This window comes from Oryzias melastigma, linkage group LG9, assembly GCF_002922805.2.
Source record: "Oryzias melastigma strain HK-1 linkage group LG9, ASM292280v2, whole genome shotgun sequence".
Classification (NCBI taxonomy): Eukaryota; Metazoa; Chordata; class Actinopteri; order Beloniformes; family Adrianichthyidae; genus Oryzias; species Oryzias melastigma.
Window position 1 is genome coordinate 22361878 of NC_050520.1, and position 20554 is coordinate 22382431.

At 37.6% G+C, this 20554-nt stretch overlaps 1 protein-coding gene across 1 annotated transcript in view; it reads right to left on the reverse strand.

Annotated features, from left to right (window-relative positions):
* Positions 1-8315: 8315 nt before the first annotated feature.
* Positions 8316-20554, reverse strand: part of LOC112148809 (GDNF family receptor alpha-2) — a 54570-nt gene continuing 42331 nt past the window's right edge. Inside the window, exons 6-8 of the mRNA XM_024276166.2 lie at positions 19900-20040; positions 14905-15023; positions 8316-9354 (exon numbers count right to left, since the gene is read on the reverse strand). Of these exons, the coding sequence (XP_024131934.1) occupies positions 9229-9354; positions 14905-15023; positions 19900-20040 (386 nt within the window). The 3' untranslated portion in view covers positions 8316-9228. The remainder of the gene's footprint in view (positions 9355-14904; positions 15024-19899; positions 20041-20554) is intronic.

Here is a 20554-nt window from a genome sequence, read left to right on the forward strand (position 1 = left end):
GGGTTTTATTTTGTTTTAAAAAAAAGATGTTTTACCAATTTAATTTTCATAAAATCAATTTATGCTAGAATTAGTGTTTTTGTGTTTGTTTGTTTGTTTGCTTCAGATTACTCAGTTTTAACTCTATATTTGTTTACTTAAAATATTTATTTTATTTTTCAACAGAGGTGTGTTACCATCTTGAGTAAACCCAGATGGGTTTCTGTTACAAATTATTTTACTTTTCTGTATTTTTACTTTAGCTTGTATTCTTATGTCATTTTTATGTGTTTAAATAAATGAATCAAATCCAATGTGATGGGATTTTTGTCATAATGTGTGCTTCTGATTTTTATAAAAAGGAAAACAAAAACAAGTGTCGGCTGACACTGGTTATTCATGGTAAAATTCCTGTTTTGTCTTTCTCTGAAAAGCTGCAAAATGCATAGCAAAAACATTTGTTTCTACATTTGCTTTTGTTGTATTGTTCGAACTGGAAAATGAGTTTGATGATATTTTATGTTTGTTGAATTACCATTCATTTCATTTTCAAACATAAGAGACACGTCGCTTTTACAACAATCCAGTGCATTTGTTTTGCATGCCTTTTTAGTCTATAAAATGCATTTCTGTTCCAGTGTCTTCTGAAAAAGTCTCTTTTTGGGGGGAATATATGTTGGTGTAAAGGCAGCATGCTGTTTTAAAACTCCTGGGTTTTTCCATATAATGCCATCAAAGAATTGAAACTTTTCTTTTCCAAGTGCAGTGGTGCAGGACCGATATGGAGGAGCCTCGAATCAGGACTTAAATCAGTGTGAACACTTTCTTTCAGCCTCTGGTCAGAAGAATACAAACAAAGCTCTTAGACTCAAAGTCTTAAGACAAAGCTGATAAAAAACTCTGACTGATTTTTTGCACGTGTGTTTACCCCAACTGCAGGCTGGATGTATTTTAACAGTATTTTATTACACCGGCAAGTCAAATATTTGTTGTTTTCCATCATGAAATCTTTTATGTAAAAAAGTTAACCTGATGCAAGGGTTACCTCGTCAAGTATTGACTGCAGAGCCATCATCAGGGAGACTTGATGCAAAACAGGAGTATCTGTACCTCAGCAGCAACAAGAAGGAAGAAATGAAGACTTCATTTTAGACTGAACATTTTCTGACTAATGTTGAGATCTTTGACTCTCACAAGTACTTAGCAGCTGTCTCTGACTTTGCATTGGTGAATTATCAAGCTTCTTGGTTGTAAATTGTTTTATGAATTTGGGGAGAGGTGTGTGGATAAATTAAGATAGGAAAACGCTTCTTAGTTTGATCAATTGAACTAAAAGGTCCAAAGATCCTACATAATACGAAAAAGGGGTTTTCTGATTGTCAGCTTGCATAACATCAGCATGGTTTTAGATTGGTTTTGGAGCACCAACACAGGTTTTTTTTTTTGGTATATTCAAAATGTTATTTCCCACAGCTAGGCAAAGAAGAGTGATGCCACTGTAGACTTTTGAAATGGTTGCACAGACTTTTGATGAAGTCATGAATATGATGAAACTGTGCTCCAAGCAATGGCAACAAGAGATTTGTTCCCTTGCCAATTTGAGTTTTTTTTCCTGGACTTTGCGACTTCTATTCACTACACTGGATGATTTGGAGACCAGATGCATGACTTATAGATAAAACTGAAGTGCGCTGCCACCTGTTGGCTGACATTAACACTTTTAAAGCTGTAAATTACGCAGAAATGGCTTTCCTCTGAACTTGCTCTTAGTCTGCATGTAGGAAACTGAAGAACATAACAGGAAACTTTTGGTAAAACAAAAGTGATTTACATGTCAGTGTGATCTATTCTGTGTGGACATGGCATGTCTGCGCTCACATCCATCTTTTCATGAGTCTCCTTTAGCCGTTTCCTGATTCATTAATCACCAGAAGTCGACTCCATCAGTAAATGAAAACTGCCCCTTTTGTGCTGCATTTCTCCCCCTCTGACCACTTTTATAGCCTCTCCCTCTAGTCCATCAATGACAGGATTCATCACATTATTGTAAAAAAGAATCTAACACCTTTAGTGGAACAAATGAAACTGTAGAGAAAATAATGGGGTTCGCTGCTTGTCCCAAAAACATTATTTTCTTTTGGTTTTAAGGAGATACTTGATCTCAAAAGGATTTTATGGTATTGCTGTATCAATGCCAGCACCACATTACTTGGAATTTATTTGTTGCCTTTTCTTTTCTCATTCTCTCCCTGTAATCTACGGCTGTGCTGTCATTCAGACGCTCAGAGCACATGCTGGGATATCCTTTTAGTCCTGAAACAAGCGTCTCTTTCAGCTCGTACCTCACTGTTGCCCATCAGAATCTATTTTAGGAGTGAAAAAACTCCATTTCGCTTTGGCGAGGAAGTCAAATACTTGCAGGTGTGCATGATTTTCCTCTGTGCGATGACATGACATAACTAAGTCATTACAAGTGTTTACATCAGTTTCTGTGTTAATCTCCCCCTCTGTGAACTCCGGAGCAGATACGTCACACGTTTTGCAGACCAAACAGACTGGCTCCTCACGCCAAAGAGTGTATTTCATCAGCTGTAAAATGCGATAGAGAAGAGAAGAAGAACTCAACGCAGAAGCAGGTGGGTGAGCAAAGAAAGGGATGATGGGACAGAAATGGGAGCCATCTGTGATTGGAGCATTTCCTAGCTTCAGTAAACCTTTCTTCTCTCTCTGCCATGTGCAGAGTGTTGATAAGAGACATCATACCACTGACTCATTAATCAACTGTGAAATATACAGCTACCTGCCTCTTTCTTATTCCCGTGCCCCCAAAACCTCTCTGCTACCCGATCCTCCACTTCCCCCCTTCCACTCGTCTATAAAGAGAAGAAACAATTCTGACACCACGAGGATTGCTTTCGTAAAAATTGGAGCTCACCTAGCAGATTTGCTGCTTGAGATTTTTTTCTACCCCCCTCCCCTCCAATGATATCGGCATGCACGCTCCCTTACTTATGCATGCACATTCCCAGACAAGCATTAACACATAAAGGATGCCTACAGCTGGCTTGCAGTCTAAATTTGCAAAAAAATGAGCACTTTACATAGAAAAACGTGGGCTCCCTGCATTTCAGTCTAAAGGCCTTAAATTATTCCCGTGCAGAATGCTAAACATATAATTTTACATCAAACATTCACGCCCAACTGTTAAAGTTCATCTCCAGTCCTACAAAAAAACTCAGTTTTGTGAATATTTTAAACTTGACCCTCTTCTGCACCAGCTGATATCTCGGCCAAAAAATAAAAAATAAAAAACCCAGCCACATTTGTGAATTGTGCAGTGTGGTGTGGATGTCTCCTGAATATACATTGTTTTCACAGTTTTACATTCTGTGAAAGAACTGCTGATACGCTGTGTTTTCACCCTAAATGCACTCCAGGGAGGTGAGGAGAGGGGAGGGATGAATATTGATGTGTCTATTTGCATATTCAACATCTCCAAATCTTTAATCTGTCTGCCAATTTTGATCACCTTTTTGGTAAGTCGACTGTATTACAGTGAGGGTGTGTTATCAGAAAACAGAGCAACAAACTTTTTAAGGATTAAAATCTGATTAATAAGGAATGGGAATGGGGTTGACCGCCTTAACAGAGAACTAAAAAGTTTTTATTTTCACATTTCCTCCTTAAGAAAGACAAAGGCCAGATAAAGACATATGGCCCGCATAAATCCACAATAAACTAAAGAAAAAAAAATACAAATACAAAAAAGAAATCCTACCCCACACAAAATACACAAACATTAATTAAGACACAAACAAAACTAAAAAAAAAGTAGAAGACAAAATACATAAGGATGGCTGGACAGACATATAAAAATAGACAGGTATAAAAAAAGGTAAATGCAGCCTAAACGGAGCACAAACGAGTGTCCTAAACCTGTAAATGCACAGGAAAGTATCAGGAAGAGCATTCAACATAAAACTTAAAAGGCATAGATATATGGATGGATGAACTGATGTGATGACAGCATGCTTTTATATGCATTTAATGGGCTCAGAGGAATACTTCACACCAAACTCTCAGCCCACCCAGACTTGCCACTCCTGATAATCTACCTGCTGCACCCCACAGTAGGGGTGGCTAAATCCAGAGGAAGACAATAAAAAAAAAATGAAAATGGCACATTGTTCTGGATCTATGCTTCTAATGGCATACATAGTACATAATGGAAAGGTGTCCTTTAGTTTTGCATATGCAATGAAATAATTTATTATAAAAGCTTTGAGTTACTCTAACTTCAAGCTACAACACAGAAACATCACTGTATCATCATCACCTATAGGTACAAACGCAACACTATAGGCGTGCAGTTTAGCTGCAGACTCCTTTAACCACTAAATTATTCAGGAAGAATATAAAACACACAGAGATTTAAGTGACTGCAGGTAATAAAGGCCCCAAGTGTCAAATTGGACAAATGCTTCTTACTGTTTTGAGCTCAAATATACTGTGAAATGTAATCTGAAAACACACACATGCAAAAATAACAAGGTTTACCTTCCATAAAAAGACCTCCTGCATGTTGCAGAAGAAGTATTGAGCACATAGTTTTCCCTGTCCTGGGGTCTGGACTGCGTTATGGTTGTATTACATTAGGAACTACCAAGGCTGTTCTCTCAGGAGGACTGGCAGCTCTGCTTCATCTTTGATGGATTTCTACCCCTGAACTACTTTGATGCTGACGTACTGTACCAAAGTTGTACTTTTTTAGATTTTTCAGAGTTAAAGCAGCAATGCTAGAATTGCAGAACTGTTTTGTCACACTTTAACTTTTCTTTTTCTTAGTGAGACAAATACATAATATGTTATCTTTGAGTCTTACTAAACAACTTGTTCTGTAAGTTGTCAGGGGTGAATTAAAATTCTAGAAAACGGGTTCACGCAGGCTCAGGAGAAATGATTAATAGGTGTGTGGGTTGTTTTCCGTCATGTAATTACTGCATTAGTATTCTGAGACATGTTTTAAATTATTTCTGCTCTCTGAAGAAAAACAGCTTATAATATTCACTTCATCCAGTTTTTTAACCTGCACCCATTCTAGGAATTGTTTTTGTTGAACACCTTAACATCGTTGAAGTAAACTGGAAGTTGCTTTATATTCATAATGAGACATTTCTTAATTTGGTCTCTTTTGGGAGAGGACACCATGTGGGTGTAATGGAAATTATAATCTAAAATAGAGCAAAAGATAACAAATGGCGTCATTATCAAACCTTAGTTTACGAAGATATAATATTCATTATATTTTTTAAAACTAAAAATTTACTGTATTCCCTTTGAGGGCCAGACAGCACCGTAATTTCTCCAAGACCCTTACTGTACACTGGAAAAACCGCAGTGAGCAATAACACACTGAGCAGAGTTTAATTGTACATCTGTGATCCATAACAGACAGTAAAGCTTTTCTAAATCAGCCTGTAACCTGAAACTGCTTGGCTGCATATCAGGTATTTATGTGGCATAACGCTACACTGGATGTGCTGCCTGAGGACATAAACATTTCTGCGAAAATGGCGCTTGTGGGAAAACCTTCAACATTTGTTCACTTCAGGAAAAACGATGTTAGCAAAAACATTAAAAAATACATCTGTCATCCGCAAACACGAGTGAAAGTGTGTCCGCATTCTGTCCGCGCATCCATCCATTTCTGTAATATCCTCCATCACTGGATGAGAGGTGAGGCACACCCCGACCAGGACACCCGTCCATCAAAGACAAGCACGCACGACGGCACTCCCTCACACGAGCCATTCCGAACCACTCAGCCTATTTTGACGTGCATGTTTTAGTTCTGTGGGAGCTGCGTGGAAAACGCACTTTAAATAGAAAGGCTTCAGTCAAGATCTGAAAGTAAAAACACAGGTTTAGAAGAAAAGGGAGAAAACAAATCAAAACTATACATGAGTGTCTATATACTTGAGAGGAACAACTATTGTCAGGTCCATGAATATAAAAGGTTTTTAAAGAAAGAGATCCACAATTTGCTTTAGTCTTGTGGTATTAATTTAGTAGGCTTCCTTTCTTTAAGCACTGACAGTCGTTCATGAAACATCTCTTTGTACTAGCTCTGTGATTACATCGTGCATTCATTATGCTTGTTATGTTGTTTTTTTTTAAAGAAATGTTCAAATAGCAGAGAAAATTCAAAAGATAAGAGGAAAGTTGACCAAGTTTGTCTTATTAACAATAACCCAACCAGCTATATCAGGGGTCTGCAACCTGAGGCTCAGGATCCATATGTGACTCTTTTACCCGTCCATTATGGCTCTCTGGTTGAAAAAAAAATGAATATTTATATATTTATATTTCTGAATATTTGAACAATTGGAGCTCTGCGGGATGCGCAACTGCAAGCAGTGTTTCCACAAGCCATAAAGCATCTAAAACTGTGTTTTTATACTGTACCTTTACCAACTTGGCACAGCTTTTTGGTTCAGTACTCATCCTTACTTAAAACTGAATGTAGATTTGTCATTTCGCTGTTTAGCAATAACAATTGTGAGGCTCCGAGTTCACATCGGCAGTCGGGGGTTTAAGAGGAAAACAAAGGTAAGATGCTGAACTATATTTTATAAATAAATAATTAAAATCGTCTTGACTGCATTTTAAATCGATACAAATATCGCCAAATCAAGTATCGCAATATTTTACCGAATTGATACTTTCTTAGACCCCCATTAAAGAGTTACATATCTTTTGGACTAAAAGGTGAATCAAGTGATACTTTACAGTCAGATAAGTCAAACTTTATTAAACTCATTCACAAACAGTTGAAGCAAATTACTCCACGAGGTTCTTGACTATGGTAGACGTGATCCTCCAACAATCCATCTAGCGGTGCAGCTTTGTCATTCACCAGAGTTATACTAAAACATTGTAACAGAAATTTGAGCACAGAAAATCAAATTGAGGTCAGTAAGCAAAACCAGTATTCATTCATAATGTACCTTGCACTAGAAAGAGGATCTTTAATTAAAAAAAAAATAAAATAAATTAAGGATTTTGAGTGTGCCGTCTGGTCACTTAATTATCTCTAAATTAATTTTAGTTGGCAATAGGTTTATGAATTTATGCCCCAACAATGGTAAAATAAACTGTGCATAAACATTTATTCAAATAAATGCTGACATGACACAACCTACTCCTACATTTGGTGCATTGAGATGACCCTGAATGACACGGTGGTTTTTATTATAAAAGGAAGTCATGTAAACCTCTGTCAAAAGATATAAACTATTTTATACACTATTTAGTGAAAAAAAAAAAGGATGTTTTCTGTTTCCGTTTTATGTATGCCAAAGCCCCTATTTACACTGATCATAATAGTAACAATGGTATAAATGTAATCAGTGTTTTCTTTTTCTAAGGGGTAAGACTTTGTAGCTCCTGTTGGATTGTGGAAAGTGAGATGGTTCTTTAATTCCTCGTTTCTACTGAGCGGTCCGGACTGAACCGGTACCCTCCAGGCCGGTTTAGAAAGGTCCTGGAAATTCAAGTGAGCGTTGAGTGTTGGTCCATCAAGGTACATTTGTGTAGACTTATGACATAGCTGTGCATCATAACGGTGTGACTACAGCGGTTTTCTATCTTTGCGGATTCTGCGTCTTTGGTCCCTAACTCCTGCACATAAGGGGGGGAAACTGAATCCAAAAAAATTTATTATTCTTTGCAAGAAAATTGTGGGAGGCGAATAAGAATACGGCAGAAAAGAGGACAAAACGTTCGGGTTGGATCTTGAGTTGGGAAAGGCGCTGGTCAGACACTTCCTGTTGTTGTAAAACCTTTCCGCCAATCAATGGATTTCATTGAGTAACAACAGTAGCTCCACCCTAACTGGTCCGTTCCATTTTTCTATGGACCTACAACCAACAGAAGACCCAAAAATGGTACAAACTGGTCCAGCCTACTGGGTTCATTTTATAATAGAAGCGCTCAAAATACCGAACCAGTCCAGTCTGGACCGCTCAGTAAAAACGAGGCATGAGTGTTGAAGGTTGCAGACCCCTGATCTACCCCTCAGTTGACCCTACAGAACATTTTTCTGAACCTTCTACTCAAACAAAAAGCTGCTTGTAACAAAAAAACAAATTTTCACAAAATAAGAGATAAAAAGTATTGGTTTGATGCAATTCAATGAGAGCTTTACTCTCAAACCTTCAATCTTAACTACAATAAGAGTCCCTACTCAAGTCTCTGTGGTTTCAAAATGAACAGCAAACCATAACATTTGGACAAGAAGTTCGAAACACAACATGTGACATGCACAGACAAATATATGGCTTTCGAAGACGGTTCTTTTAATTTAATCACTTTATACATAGTTTGTGTTTAAGCTTTAATAGATGACTATAAATGCAGATCATGACGGCCTTCCATTACTAAGCAATCTTAGCAGATATTCATGTCCTTTCCAGGTACTGGATACAATTGAGCTAAATGAAAGAAAGGTGTTGTTTTTAGATATATATATATATTTTGAAATATATATGAAGGCATAGTTATACACATATGCAGGTGGCTGTGAGAACACCCACGGTTAACGACAAACATCTCAAAATGACCATAGAACCATTAAATGTTAACATCTCTGGCCTGCTTCAAAGGTGTACTGTCAGACTGAATATGATCACAGGTACTACAGTATACCAACATTTAAAACACCGAGGAGGCTTTACAGTTTAGAGTTTACACAATTGTTGAAAAGACATTTAATCATCCACTGAACTTTGTGGTTTATTCCTCCAAGAGAAGAGTAAGTCATGACCCCAACCAAAGCAACAAAAACTTTCCTTCTGTGTGTGTGTTTTTTTTTTTTTTGGCTGGAGCTCTTTACCATTTTACTTACTGTTTGTCCTTACATCTGTTGAGTTTGTTGTTTATCACAACTCTCCCTTCTTTAGTGAGAAAAGTCTAGTGTCTTTGAACATCTCCCAGCTTCATGTGTCAGAAAAGGCATTGCTCTCAAGCTGTCCTCTGCTAACAAAGGTCTTTTTGGTGATGATCAACAGTGTCACAGTTGCAGAGTTTCAATAATTTCCCGCTACTTTCAGTCTTGTTTTCCTCCTTCACAAAGGGGTTTTCATGTCACCAGATGCACATCCTTCCTAATATCAGTCTCAGAAATGACATCTTCTGCTTTGGGATCAGTTTGTGGGTGGATGACCTCTTTTTTTTCTCCTCCTGGCACTTCTACAAGGCATGCTGGGCCAGGATCAGAGCCAGAGCCAGGCTTGGAAGCCGAGCCCAGATGCTGGCACAGAGACAAGGAGAGTGATTCTCTACTAGGCCTGGGCCACCACCTCTTGGTTCAGGATACTGCGAAGAAAGCAGGACACAGAGGGAGAGAGACATGTAAAGGTTAGACATGACTCAGACACTCACGCTGTTTTTCTATCCTGGCATTTGATAAGGAAAATGTGGAGATGAGACAGCGGCGGGTCAGGGCTGGAAAAAAAAAAAAAAAGATGAACAGAAAAGACAAAGCAAAGGTGGTCAGAGTGGGAAGCTGTGTACACATGTCAGACCTTCTCTGATTAAACACATTTTCGACATATTGGGCATGTTTAAAGTCCAGCGCGGTGCGCTCCATGCTTCTTAAACAAGTTGGCAATGAAATAAAGCTTCCTTTGAGCGTGTTTTTTCTTAAATGCTTTTAGAGTCTGCCAAGAAGTCTCTCAACAGTTTTTAAAGCTTAAACATTACCAACTTTATTTACAAGAAAAAACATGCTGCTATGCCAAACACGTATTACAGAGGCAAGCAGCTGAGCATTTCTTCTCAATATTTCATAAGCCACGTCTTACATCTAAGAGGCAGAACCAAACACATAGAAAACAACATTGTCTTAGCAGCATGTAATCAAAAAAATGACAGTATTTTTTTTTTTAAAAAGCAAAAGGAAAAATGATTTCACATGCAGTGTGAAAACTGAAAATGCACTTTATCGCACAGTTAGGGATGAATTGGATTCAGTGTACATATTAAATTTTATGGCCTCCAGAGTTCTGCTATTATATCCCCACTACAACGCCCTTCATTATGTGCTTCTGCATGAAATCGTCCACATTCTCACTACTTTTTTTTTTTTTCAATTTTCTCGGATTCTTGTAACAACAAGCATAACCATTTGCCTTCAAGTTAAAGAAGTCCTGCTCACTTTGCAGACAATTTCAGTCCAGCACAGCAATACCGAGGCACATCACAAGGAACATGAAACATTTTCTCCCCACCCCACCCGCCCAGCTTCCACCCCTCCTCCTCCACCCTTACTTCATCTTCACCAAAGCAACCTCTGCAGAGATTGCGCAGGTCCATTTTCCAGTATACAGAAAAAAAAGCCTCCGATGTTATCTAAAGCACCAGTGCCTCATCTTTCACCAAAACAAGGTAACATATAAATGAGATAATAAATAATGAACCAAGAAAATAGTGCGGAATTATATAAACAATGCAGTGACATTTTTTTTTTTTTTGCTTCTCTTACAGCAGAAAAAAAGAGAACGAAGCTGCTGTTATCACATTACCTGGCTTTGTCCATTTCAAAATGAAAAGATTGAACTGACAGTTGCCAAAAAAAACAACAACAGAGAATAAATAAATGTGGGGGAGGGGGTGTTCAGGGGCAGCAATGAGTAGCTTGACAATGCACCAAGCACATCCGCAACTAAAAGCCAATTAATTAGCAAGGGCAGTGATGTGTGGCAGCAGCCTGTTGACACGAGTCCAGATCTCTGACTGCAGCCAGTATCCACACAGGCTGGCGGGAGCGCGCACACGCTCTTGCACGGAAGGCTGGAGCACAAACACACGCAAACATCACGGCGGCGGAGCTCAAACATGTATGCGTTTCCTCTCAACGGAAAGATTCAAACACATATTTAAAGAGCTCAGATCATATCAGACTTGCAACCGAACCAACTCGTTGTACTCGCATCAATTTTTTTTATCAATCAGCGCGCTGTCAGATTTACACTGTAACACGCCTGCGTGTCCCCAAGCAAGTTATTGAGCGCCCATGAGTTATGTAGGCTCTATTAATAGTCGATTCTGTTCATTACAGCTGAAAATCAACAGTGACAGAGTTACATGAGAACATGAACATCTGCTTCCTGCTGCTTATGGGGCTGCTGCAGAGCTGCTTTACATTACTCTACTGATAACACTAAAGGTAATAACAATGAAGGGGAGAATTAATAAAATATTTTCATGTGAGAGCATCAAAATTCAATCAATACAACAATTTGAAACAATCTTTAACAAGCAGAAACAATAGAACTTAAGTAGCCCTCATGGATTTTGTGGTTTTTATGATCAGAAACTGCAGAAATAAACTTTATGCATTACAAGATCATGCATTTTATTTGCTTTATGTTTCATTTATGAACCCTTCTTTTGACAACAGTTAAAGAGAGGGTTTAAAAATCAAAATACTCTAAATTTGATCAATCAGTTATCATATATCACATTAGTAATACTTCTGGAGCCATTCAGCAATGTGAAAAAATTAGGACACCCTATGAAAGCCTGTATATTTTCCCAGATATTTGGATACATCCATATTTAATATCAATTTGACATGATGTGATATAACTTGACATTAATTATTTTTAAGCCTATTTAAAAATTTCTATGAAATGTAATTTCAAAAGGATGTAATTTCTACTTATGCTTAAGTTCAGACACTTCACTCATTTAAGGGACTGGTAGGAAAAAAAGTGTCTCGATGCAATTTCAGACACATGAGCAACAATAGCTAATAGAAGGCAGGATGCAGAACTTTGGCCTCCATTAAAAAATTAGTTTTTCTTCAGTTCTTTTTTTTTCTATGAATAGAATAATAGTAATGTTTTAGTTCATGCATTATATTTGATAGATGCATTTCTGAAGCCCCAATTGTGTTAGCAGGATCAATATTTTCCTTATAAACCAGGGTTTTCAACTGAATGTCAAAGAACAATATCAGCATTATTTAATTCTAATCAAAGGTCCCACAGGCAGAGGCTAACAAACCAGCATCTGTATTAATGTTAAGTGTGCTTATGCACAGGTTTTTTTTTTTTTAACATATGCATTTTTTTATTTCAGAGATGTTCTGCTCTTGATGTGCTGACACAAACCTGAGCACTGCAAACTCATTCTGATCTTACAAAGAACTTTAGTTTAAAACGAAAATAGTAAAATGAGTTAAACACCTACAACCCTCTCAAAAAGAAGATAATTCATTCCGAGGCAAAAAACGTGTATTTTGATGATTTAATGGAGCAATTAATGCAGGATATGATCATAAATTTCAGTTGCTCTACTTGGACGAATAATCATCTTTTATTAATATAATTATTTCTCACTGATAGCCCACCGCTGCATGTTAATTGTGTTCTGCTTAATTCTGGTCACTTAAATATTCAGTTAAATCCTCATAAAAAAGCTGCAAAAATTGTTGAAAAATCCAACTAGTCAATAAAAGATTTATAATTTTTCTGTGATAAACTACTCAGTATTATCAGTATGATGAAGTCTTAAGGTTAGCAGCTTGATAGAAAGGCATGCAGTGCTCCTAGTTTTGAGATTTTAAAATTTTGATTTCTACCAAGTTCAGTTTTTAAAAAAAGACACAAGGTAATTAAAGTTTTGGGATAGAAATAATTAAACCAGTCAATTTGGCAGAATATAAATTCATTTTTACTCTAGTATTTAGTGATGCATTAAGTCTTTATCAGCTAAATTAAACTAAACGAATTAAATAAACTTAGTAGTGCAGCTTTCATTTACAAGTTGTGTCAAAGTTCTTGGAAAATGAAGCAGAAATCTGATTTAAAGGCGGCAGGGATACAATCAGATCACCGTTTTATGATGTTATTACGAAAATGTTGGTGTTGTGGAAAGTAAACACTGTCCTGCGGGTAGCAGGGAGGTGGGGCATCCATGCAGAGCAAAGATCAATATCACATAATCTGAACGCGTTCTTAGAAGTCCTAAAAGACCAAAGCTTCAACCCACATTTACGCACTGAGCATACTAAAGCGCACAACAACTGAGAGTGACATTTTGAGTAATTATGCATCTAAATTAGCTGAAAATATTGTCAAGCATGTAAAAACGGAGCGGCCCGCCCGACACGAGCAGTCTCTGATCAGAGATCGCTCCATTTGAACATCCATCACACACCTTGTATTTTCTTTTACTCCTATCATTTGTTGCCATGTGTACAAACAAGCAGCGTGCCACAGTGGGGCCCACACCGGTCGCTGTGAGATTTACAACTTTGGACAGTTAATCTTTTGCCAAGAGGACTCATGCTATAACAGCACTCCTCCAATCTATCTGCCTTGGAAGTTTGACAAGTTTTAATTGCCAGCATAGTTGTCGGAAAACACGGGGCGGCCCAAAATGTCCCTACCAGCTCCCTCTCTAATTATAAAATTCCTGCTTGAGTAATCACACGTCTTATTGTTTCCTAATTACCATTTTTACAATAAATTAAACACTATGCTGCAGTGAGACAGGCACTGAGCAGTGCATCAATTCTGACAGATACACACAGGACAGGCAGAGAGCGCCATCCATTCTCCCCCTGCTTTCTTCTGCAGATATCTGTCTGCACTGCCTCTCCCAAACATGCACACTGTTATTGTTATCAGGGCCGCTTGTTCATTAATTCTCCACTTTGCCACATTTTTTAAGGTTTTAATTTGCTGTCTTCCAGACAATGAGGGTTTCGGCGTAAAGCAAGCTCTTGGGTGAAGTGTGACCATTTAATGGCTGTGATGTGATACGCCTTAATAGGAGCCATTTATTGAACAAACACATTTCTATTCATAAACAAAAGCGGCTTGGATTTGGATTTGGTCGCAAAAAAGAAAACGGAACGTTGCACGAGAACAGTTTTACACGTCGTTTTCTAAATCAGCCAAGCCGGGTGACTGGGTCTCCTGCTAAGGTGAAAAACATCATTAGTCATATCCTTGAGGGCTGCAATGCATATCTGAAGTACATCTGTAAAGTACAACAATATTTCACTGTGGGAACTAATCAAATTTGACAGCAAAATGAAAAAAAAAAAATAAAATAAGATCTCTTGGTCCAGAGTGCATGGCGAGATGCTTCTTTCCTGTTCAGGAGAAAGGGAATCTCCACCACACCATGTGGCAATGACATCTCCACATTTATTTGATAGAATATGAAGTGCATTTTTAATAAAAAAAGTAAAATAAAATAAAGCCGTGCATTTGTGAAAAAAAGAAATGTTTTTCTGCTCCAGACAGTGAACCCAGTTTTAATGCTGCAGTCTTCAGAGTCGAAGGCATCCAGCAGAGAACAAGCCCCTGGGCCAGTATTTTAGAAGCTCTAATCCAGATTAAACCCCCCACCTTCTATTTCTTTCACTCTTCCATTGTCTGAGATAGAAATGTTATATTTTCACCATATGTCATCATCTAGGATGCAGCACAAACTTTCTTATCACAAAGTGTCTATTTTGATGTGCCAATTGCTTTAACAAGCGTGGAGATTGAATGTGATGTGACTTGCGCCTCATGCTGAGCTTTCGGATTTCCCAAGACTACAAAATCCCCCTTTCATGGAGCCGAACCAAAAGAGTGATGCAGTGTTTATGTGTTGTTGTTTTTTGTTTATCTTTTGGTGATAAGTCCATTTTAATAAATGTATGTAAAGAAGCTGCCTGAAGATGCAGAAATGTGGCGCTATATGTACAAATGTGCTGCATCAAAGACACAGTCTGACTGGATTCTACACACACAGGTTGTTCATGTTTGATATAATAAACTTCAAGTTAATTTGAAAACCCATTTGACTCAGAAATAACTACTAAAAACAAACCACCCACCATCAAATAAGCAAAACCGTTACCTCTGGGATAATGACAGACCACTGCTCCGATGTTTTTGACACAGATGACGGGGTTTGAACGGTCACATTTATTATTGGCGTGTTGTACATTCCATAACCAAAGGCCTGGATGGAGTATCCTGTTGGCACAAAGAAAAGGGCCGCTTGTTTTTAACTGCAAGTTCACCCAGAAACCCACTAAAAGATAAGCAACTGAGAGAAAGTTTAGCTTATTAAATCAGGCTGAAGCCATTGACAGTATATAGAGAACTGGACAGAATGGGCATGACATCACCCATAGAAACCGCCGTACTTTCAGCTCCAGGAAAATGAAGCCAATTCGATTGGCACTTTTCTGCGATATGAACATCGATGTTGGAGTCAGATGAGTTTCCATGGCAACTACTATCACCAATCAGGAGTAAGCTTATTCAAAGTCCGCCTTGAAAGCGGGCTCAGGGGAATCTATCAATCAAATGTTCGATTTGAGATCCACATGCTTTTTCTGAGGCATCTGATTGGTCAGTTTATAACTTGAATAACTTGTGATAGAGAAAAAAAATGTCATGAAAAAAAATAGCAAGAAAATGTTAAGAAAAATGTATCAGACCAAGAAAGATTATTCTGACAAATATGATGACTGAGTAATAAATTATTATTTCTCTAAAGAAGTCTTTGGGATTTTGGCTTCTTGGAGCCAGCTGGTACTTCCTATCTGGAAAGACCAGGGATCATTCAGTCCAATTCTCTATATACTGTCAAGGATTGAAGAAAGCCCAGAGTCCAGTTTGTGTGGTCCATTTGGCACATTCCAGTTCTACAAAATACCACAACGCCAATTCATCATGTTAAATATTGAGAACAGTTTTCTCTGAGGAGGTCTGCATTTGTCAGATATAACGAGTAATAGTGATAACCAACCTTTTTTTTTTGCCTTAAACTACTATTATTACTATTGTTTGCATGTTTATTCTATCAATTTAGGAAATAATCTTAACTTTTAAGAATTTTCTGCAAAAGTACAAACTGTGTATACATTTGGGCCTTTTGTCGGAGGTGTAAGCCTGTTGGACAAACTCTTTATTTTGCTCCTCAAACTGCGAGAAGCTGACTGAATAGCAACATAATGTGCATACTTGAGAGGATAAGCCCTAATTTGCTTTGCAGCATGGAATCTCTTAAAAGTAACAATCGATCAGTTCAAACGAAGGACAGCAGTCTGTGAATGCGTGTGAGTGGTCTTATATCTGTGCCGACAGAAAGACTGCTCGGATGCGGGTAATTTTGGGAGAGTATGTGCAAGTCTGCAAAAATGTGATAAATCCCTGTTCAGTCAGCTTTTGAGCTAGATATGGTAAAAGAGGGGCTGAGCACCTTGTCACTGCTCATCCGTTTAAAACATGAGGCTTGTTTCTCTTTGTTCAGCCAGAGAGAAGGCTGGGCATGTAATTGCTTGGCAACCACCTCCATTATAAGGTCACTGTGCAGAGATGACTCTGAATAGATTTATATGACTGATCAAATTCAAAACATTCCCAAACAAAGGAGAAATGGCATTTTCCCACCACAATACCACACAGAAACCGGACTGTTGAAGAATGCACATGCATAATCCAGTGACCACAAAGGCCCAGCCCTCCCAATGCATGGCCTTATAGATTTGTCTGTTGCACCACCTGCACAGCAGCATCCAGAAGGCAGAAAAACATTTGAAAACTTTTTTTTTTTTTGTTTTACATTCTGATGGACAATGAAAAAGAAAAGTGTCTGTCAGAAAGTAAAAGCACAGAAAATCCTTCACTAAAATCCTAAAACCTGGAGTGAAGAACTGCTGAGATGTGATGTTACGCATCTGCTTGTCAGGAATTGGTTAAAGCTAGAAATCCCCCTACAGATATTTCAAGATGAAAGGATAAAGTCATAAATCAAGCTTAGCTGGCTGGAGGTCCCAACCCTGGAATATTCCACCGCACTCAAATGTTCCATGGAGTGATTAAGCTAGTTGCCAATAGTAGTTCAATGTTTTAATGACTTCTAACAAGTTTCCCTTTCCCCCCACGGCTCTGGAGGCAATGTCTTGCATGCACTGAGACATGCAGATGAATAAAGACTACAAGAAACGTGAAGAAAATTCTTATTTCAAGAATCTTTTTTATCGATAATATTTGGTCAGTTATTCATTTGACTCTTTTAAATGGACTTCCACCTTTTCTCCAGTCGTAAAATTAGCATTTATCAGGTGTTAAAACAGCTGTGGGCAAATGAAAGCTTAAGTCAATTTACAAGAGTCTTCTAAAAAGCTTAACTCAGATTAAGCAGATACAGTTTCATCGTGTTTTTGAAGAATTTAGATTATCTTCAAATTAAAATACCAAAAACAGAACATTTTGTTCACCTTGTTGCATCCCAATAACAGAAACAGGCAGGATGTGAAGGACACAGACACTGGTAAAAAAAAACAAAAACCTGAAAAGGAAATACAAAAGTGATAAATAAATGTAGAAAATGTGTCTTACAGTCAAAACATCAGCTCTTTATGGCTTTTATTTTGACTGAGTGGCTGTCTGCCTGGATCTCCATCTTTATCTGCAGTTATATGCATTCAGGTACAACACTGATTTTGTAAATTATATTTTTTATTGGGAGAAAAAAATATTTTGTGAAGGAGTAAAAGAAAGTTATTCGTAGTAGATTTTTAAGGGAGAATAACGCTTGTTTATTATTTTGGCTCCTTAATTAAAAACTAAGAAATTAGAAGTATTTGGAGAATGAACAAATGCAAATAAAGATGGTTCAGAAGCAAAAATGTATTATTGCTTACAAGTGTTTTTTATTTTATTTTTGTAGATGAAATAAACATTTGGTTTACTTAATGATTAGTGTTTTATATTTTGATTTATTAACTATTATTGCAAATGTGTTCTGTCTAATTAATGCAACATTTACAAATATAACTGCCACCACGCATTGATGACGCATCGGTGTAATTTTCACAAATTTTTTTTTAAATCGTTGGTGTGGTCATGAATGTAGATGTAGAGTCAGGCGTGTAGAATGGCCCACATTTTAATATAACCCCGAGCTACAAGGCAGCTGGCGGCCGGTGGCACTTGATGGACGGCTGCCATCCGGACACATTTACTCATCGTCCAATCAGAGCTGCTTTTATTAAAACCTTGTGTGAAAATTAGGACTGTCAACCTTGAGGCGTTAATGAAAAAAATTAATGCGTTAATAGTTATTAACGCTAATTAATTACAACCTGCCGGTTTAGGCTTCCACGGTGTGCGTTAATTTCTGTTAATGCACATTTCGTTGGGTATTATCCCGGTTATAACATGGTCATTTACAAAATAAATACATATTCAATAGATTTTTAGTACTTAACGCTTGTTATTTTTTAGAATTAAATTGCTTTTTCACAAAAGGCAGACTATGTAATAGGTAATTTGGTCTAATTTGGTCATTTGTCGCTTTATGGCAGCAATCTGACTGCAGCGGCATGAAGGAAAAGTTTGTTTTAAAGAAGTCTACGCATATAGAACATTGTGACTGGAACTTCTTTTTTAGCTGTGTATCCATCCACACCCGGCAGCCAATCAGAGTCGAGTATTCACCATTTAAAGTGAAGAAACACAATGTTTGTTTCTTACAGATGTATATCAGCATCTTTGTTTTCTCTGAGTAATTCTGTAGAAATAAAAGTGTTTAGAGTTCAGCTCATCTTACTGTTGATGTGTTTTGTGTTCTCACATTACACTTCTGAGTCAACATTTCATAAATGTAAACATTTCAGACGATAAGAATGAAGGGAAACATTTTCTCTCTGGCCTGTTCTTGTACAAAAGCTACAAATTGTCGTATAAACTTTACCTCGTAAAACATTATGATTAATCACAACCCAAAAGTGTGATTAATTGTATTATTTTTTTTAATCAATTGATAGTATTAGTGAAAATGTGATTATATGATTGCAAATGCCGCCATGCGTCCACCTGCTGAATTTACTGAAAAACTTGCATTTGGGTCGCCGTGCTTTAGCATTTTGGGATATGTGACTGTAGCCTAATAACACTGTACACTCTCATTTTTTTTTTTTGTATAAAATGTAGTTTTAATATCTTGTAGTTCAGGGGGAACAAGTACTACCTCTTAAAATAAGTTAGTGCATTTGCGTATCCCCTCCTCCCTGGAGGGAGGGAAAGTTTATCGCCTGTTCCCCTTGACTGCAGAGAAGAGATGCAGCATTTTGTGTTATTTTTCAAGACGCCTCCTCAGCTCCCAGCCTCATCCTTCATCCTGCACACTCAGCTAAAACGGTAACCCAGCAATCTATTGAAATGGTCTGAAAGCATTATCTACACAATGGAACATGCGGAAGGCAACGGTGTCTTGTGGGGATGATGACACTGCTCCCCATGCCATAACAAGGAAGGAGTTTGGTATATTTTACTGAAAAGGTAAAGAAAAATTTAATATTGAAAATAAATCTCTTTGTGAGGCTGCGCTGTGTGAGTTGTGCATCCGCCGTACAACTGATATGTGTTTAACTGTCGCTCCCGCTTTGATTTCATTTTCACTTGTCTCCTCCTTTTCAGAAAATTCTTCTACTGTTAAAGGATAAGCCCTGAAAGATTAGACGTGAAAATGACATGCAAATGGTGTGTTTTTTTTCTCCATTTAGGTACAGCCAGATCTCACCCGCAGAAAGGATGAAAAGTGCTAAAATAATAACCTGGTTCAGAAAAGCTAGGAATGTGTGGTTCATTTAAATACCTGTGGAGGAGATCCATCAAAAAATTTTAAGTCTTACCTTTCATTCATCTTATTAAAATACTTTATTTCTATGCAAATATTTTTTTTTTTGCTAAGAAATGTATTTTTCTTGACAACTAAAAAAGCATAAAACTGGACATAAAACCACTAAAGAACCATTGGATTCTAGTCCAGCGTGATTTTCCTGCTTTATTAATCACACAACACTTTCTGATGTATGCAAATGTAGGGGTTGCTCACTTAGGCATGTGTTGTTAGTGAAGTGTTGCAGGAAGTTCAGACACTCCTCCTCTTGGTTTCCGCTGCCCTTGCAGGTGCACCACGGCGAGATGGTCCAGTTGGAGGAGCTGCTGTCAACATAGTTGGGAGTCATTTCTGTCCCTGTAAGCAGAATCACACATAAATACATACATATGCACATTAGGACTAACAGGTATAGGTCACTAATGGACTACATTTATCACCAATAGTCTGTAAAACGGACAGCAAAATGCCAGACAGAGGAATGACTTCACACTAACTGAGTTTACTTCAATGAGATGTCGAGAGGCCATTATGTTCTAAATGTTTTGTAAGGGTGTTTTTACTGTGAGTGTGTTAAACACAGCCCTGCATCACCCAAACATCTATTTTTTCCCGTTTGTGTTAGTGCTTTTAGCAAGAATTGTCAGTAATAAACTCTTTTTTTTGTTATTTCTAGAATCCAGAAAAATCCTTATGCATATTGCATTAAAACACAAACATTTGGGTAATCAACTAAATAAGCACGTAAATAGGAACAATAGTGATAAAAACATATAATCCCTCCATCCCACATCTTTGTTTCTCTTCCAGGTGCTGGAGGCTAGAATTGGGACATATGCATGCATCAGTCAGTGCACATTTATTAAGACCA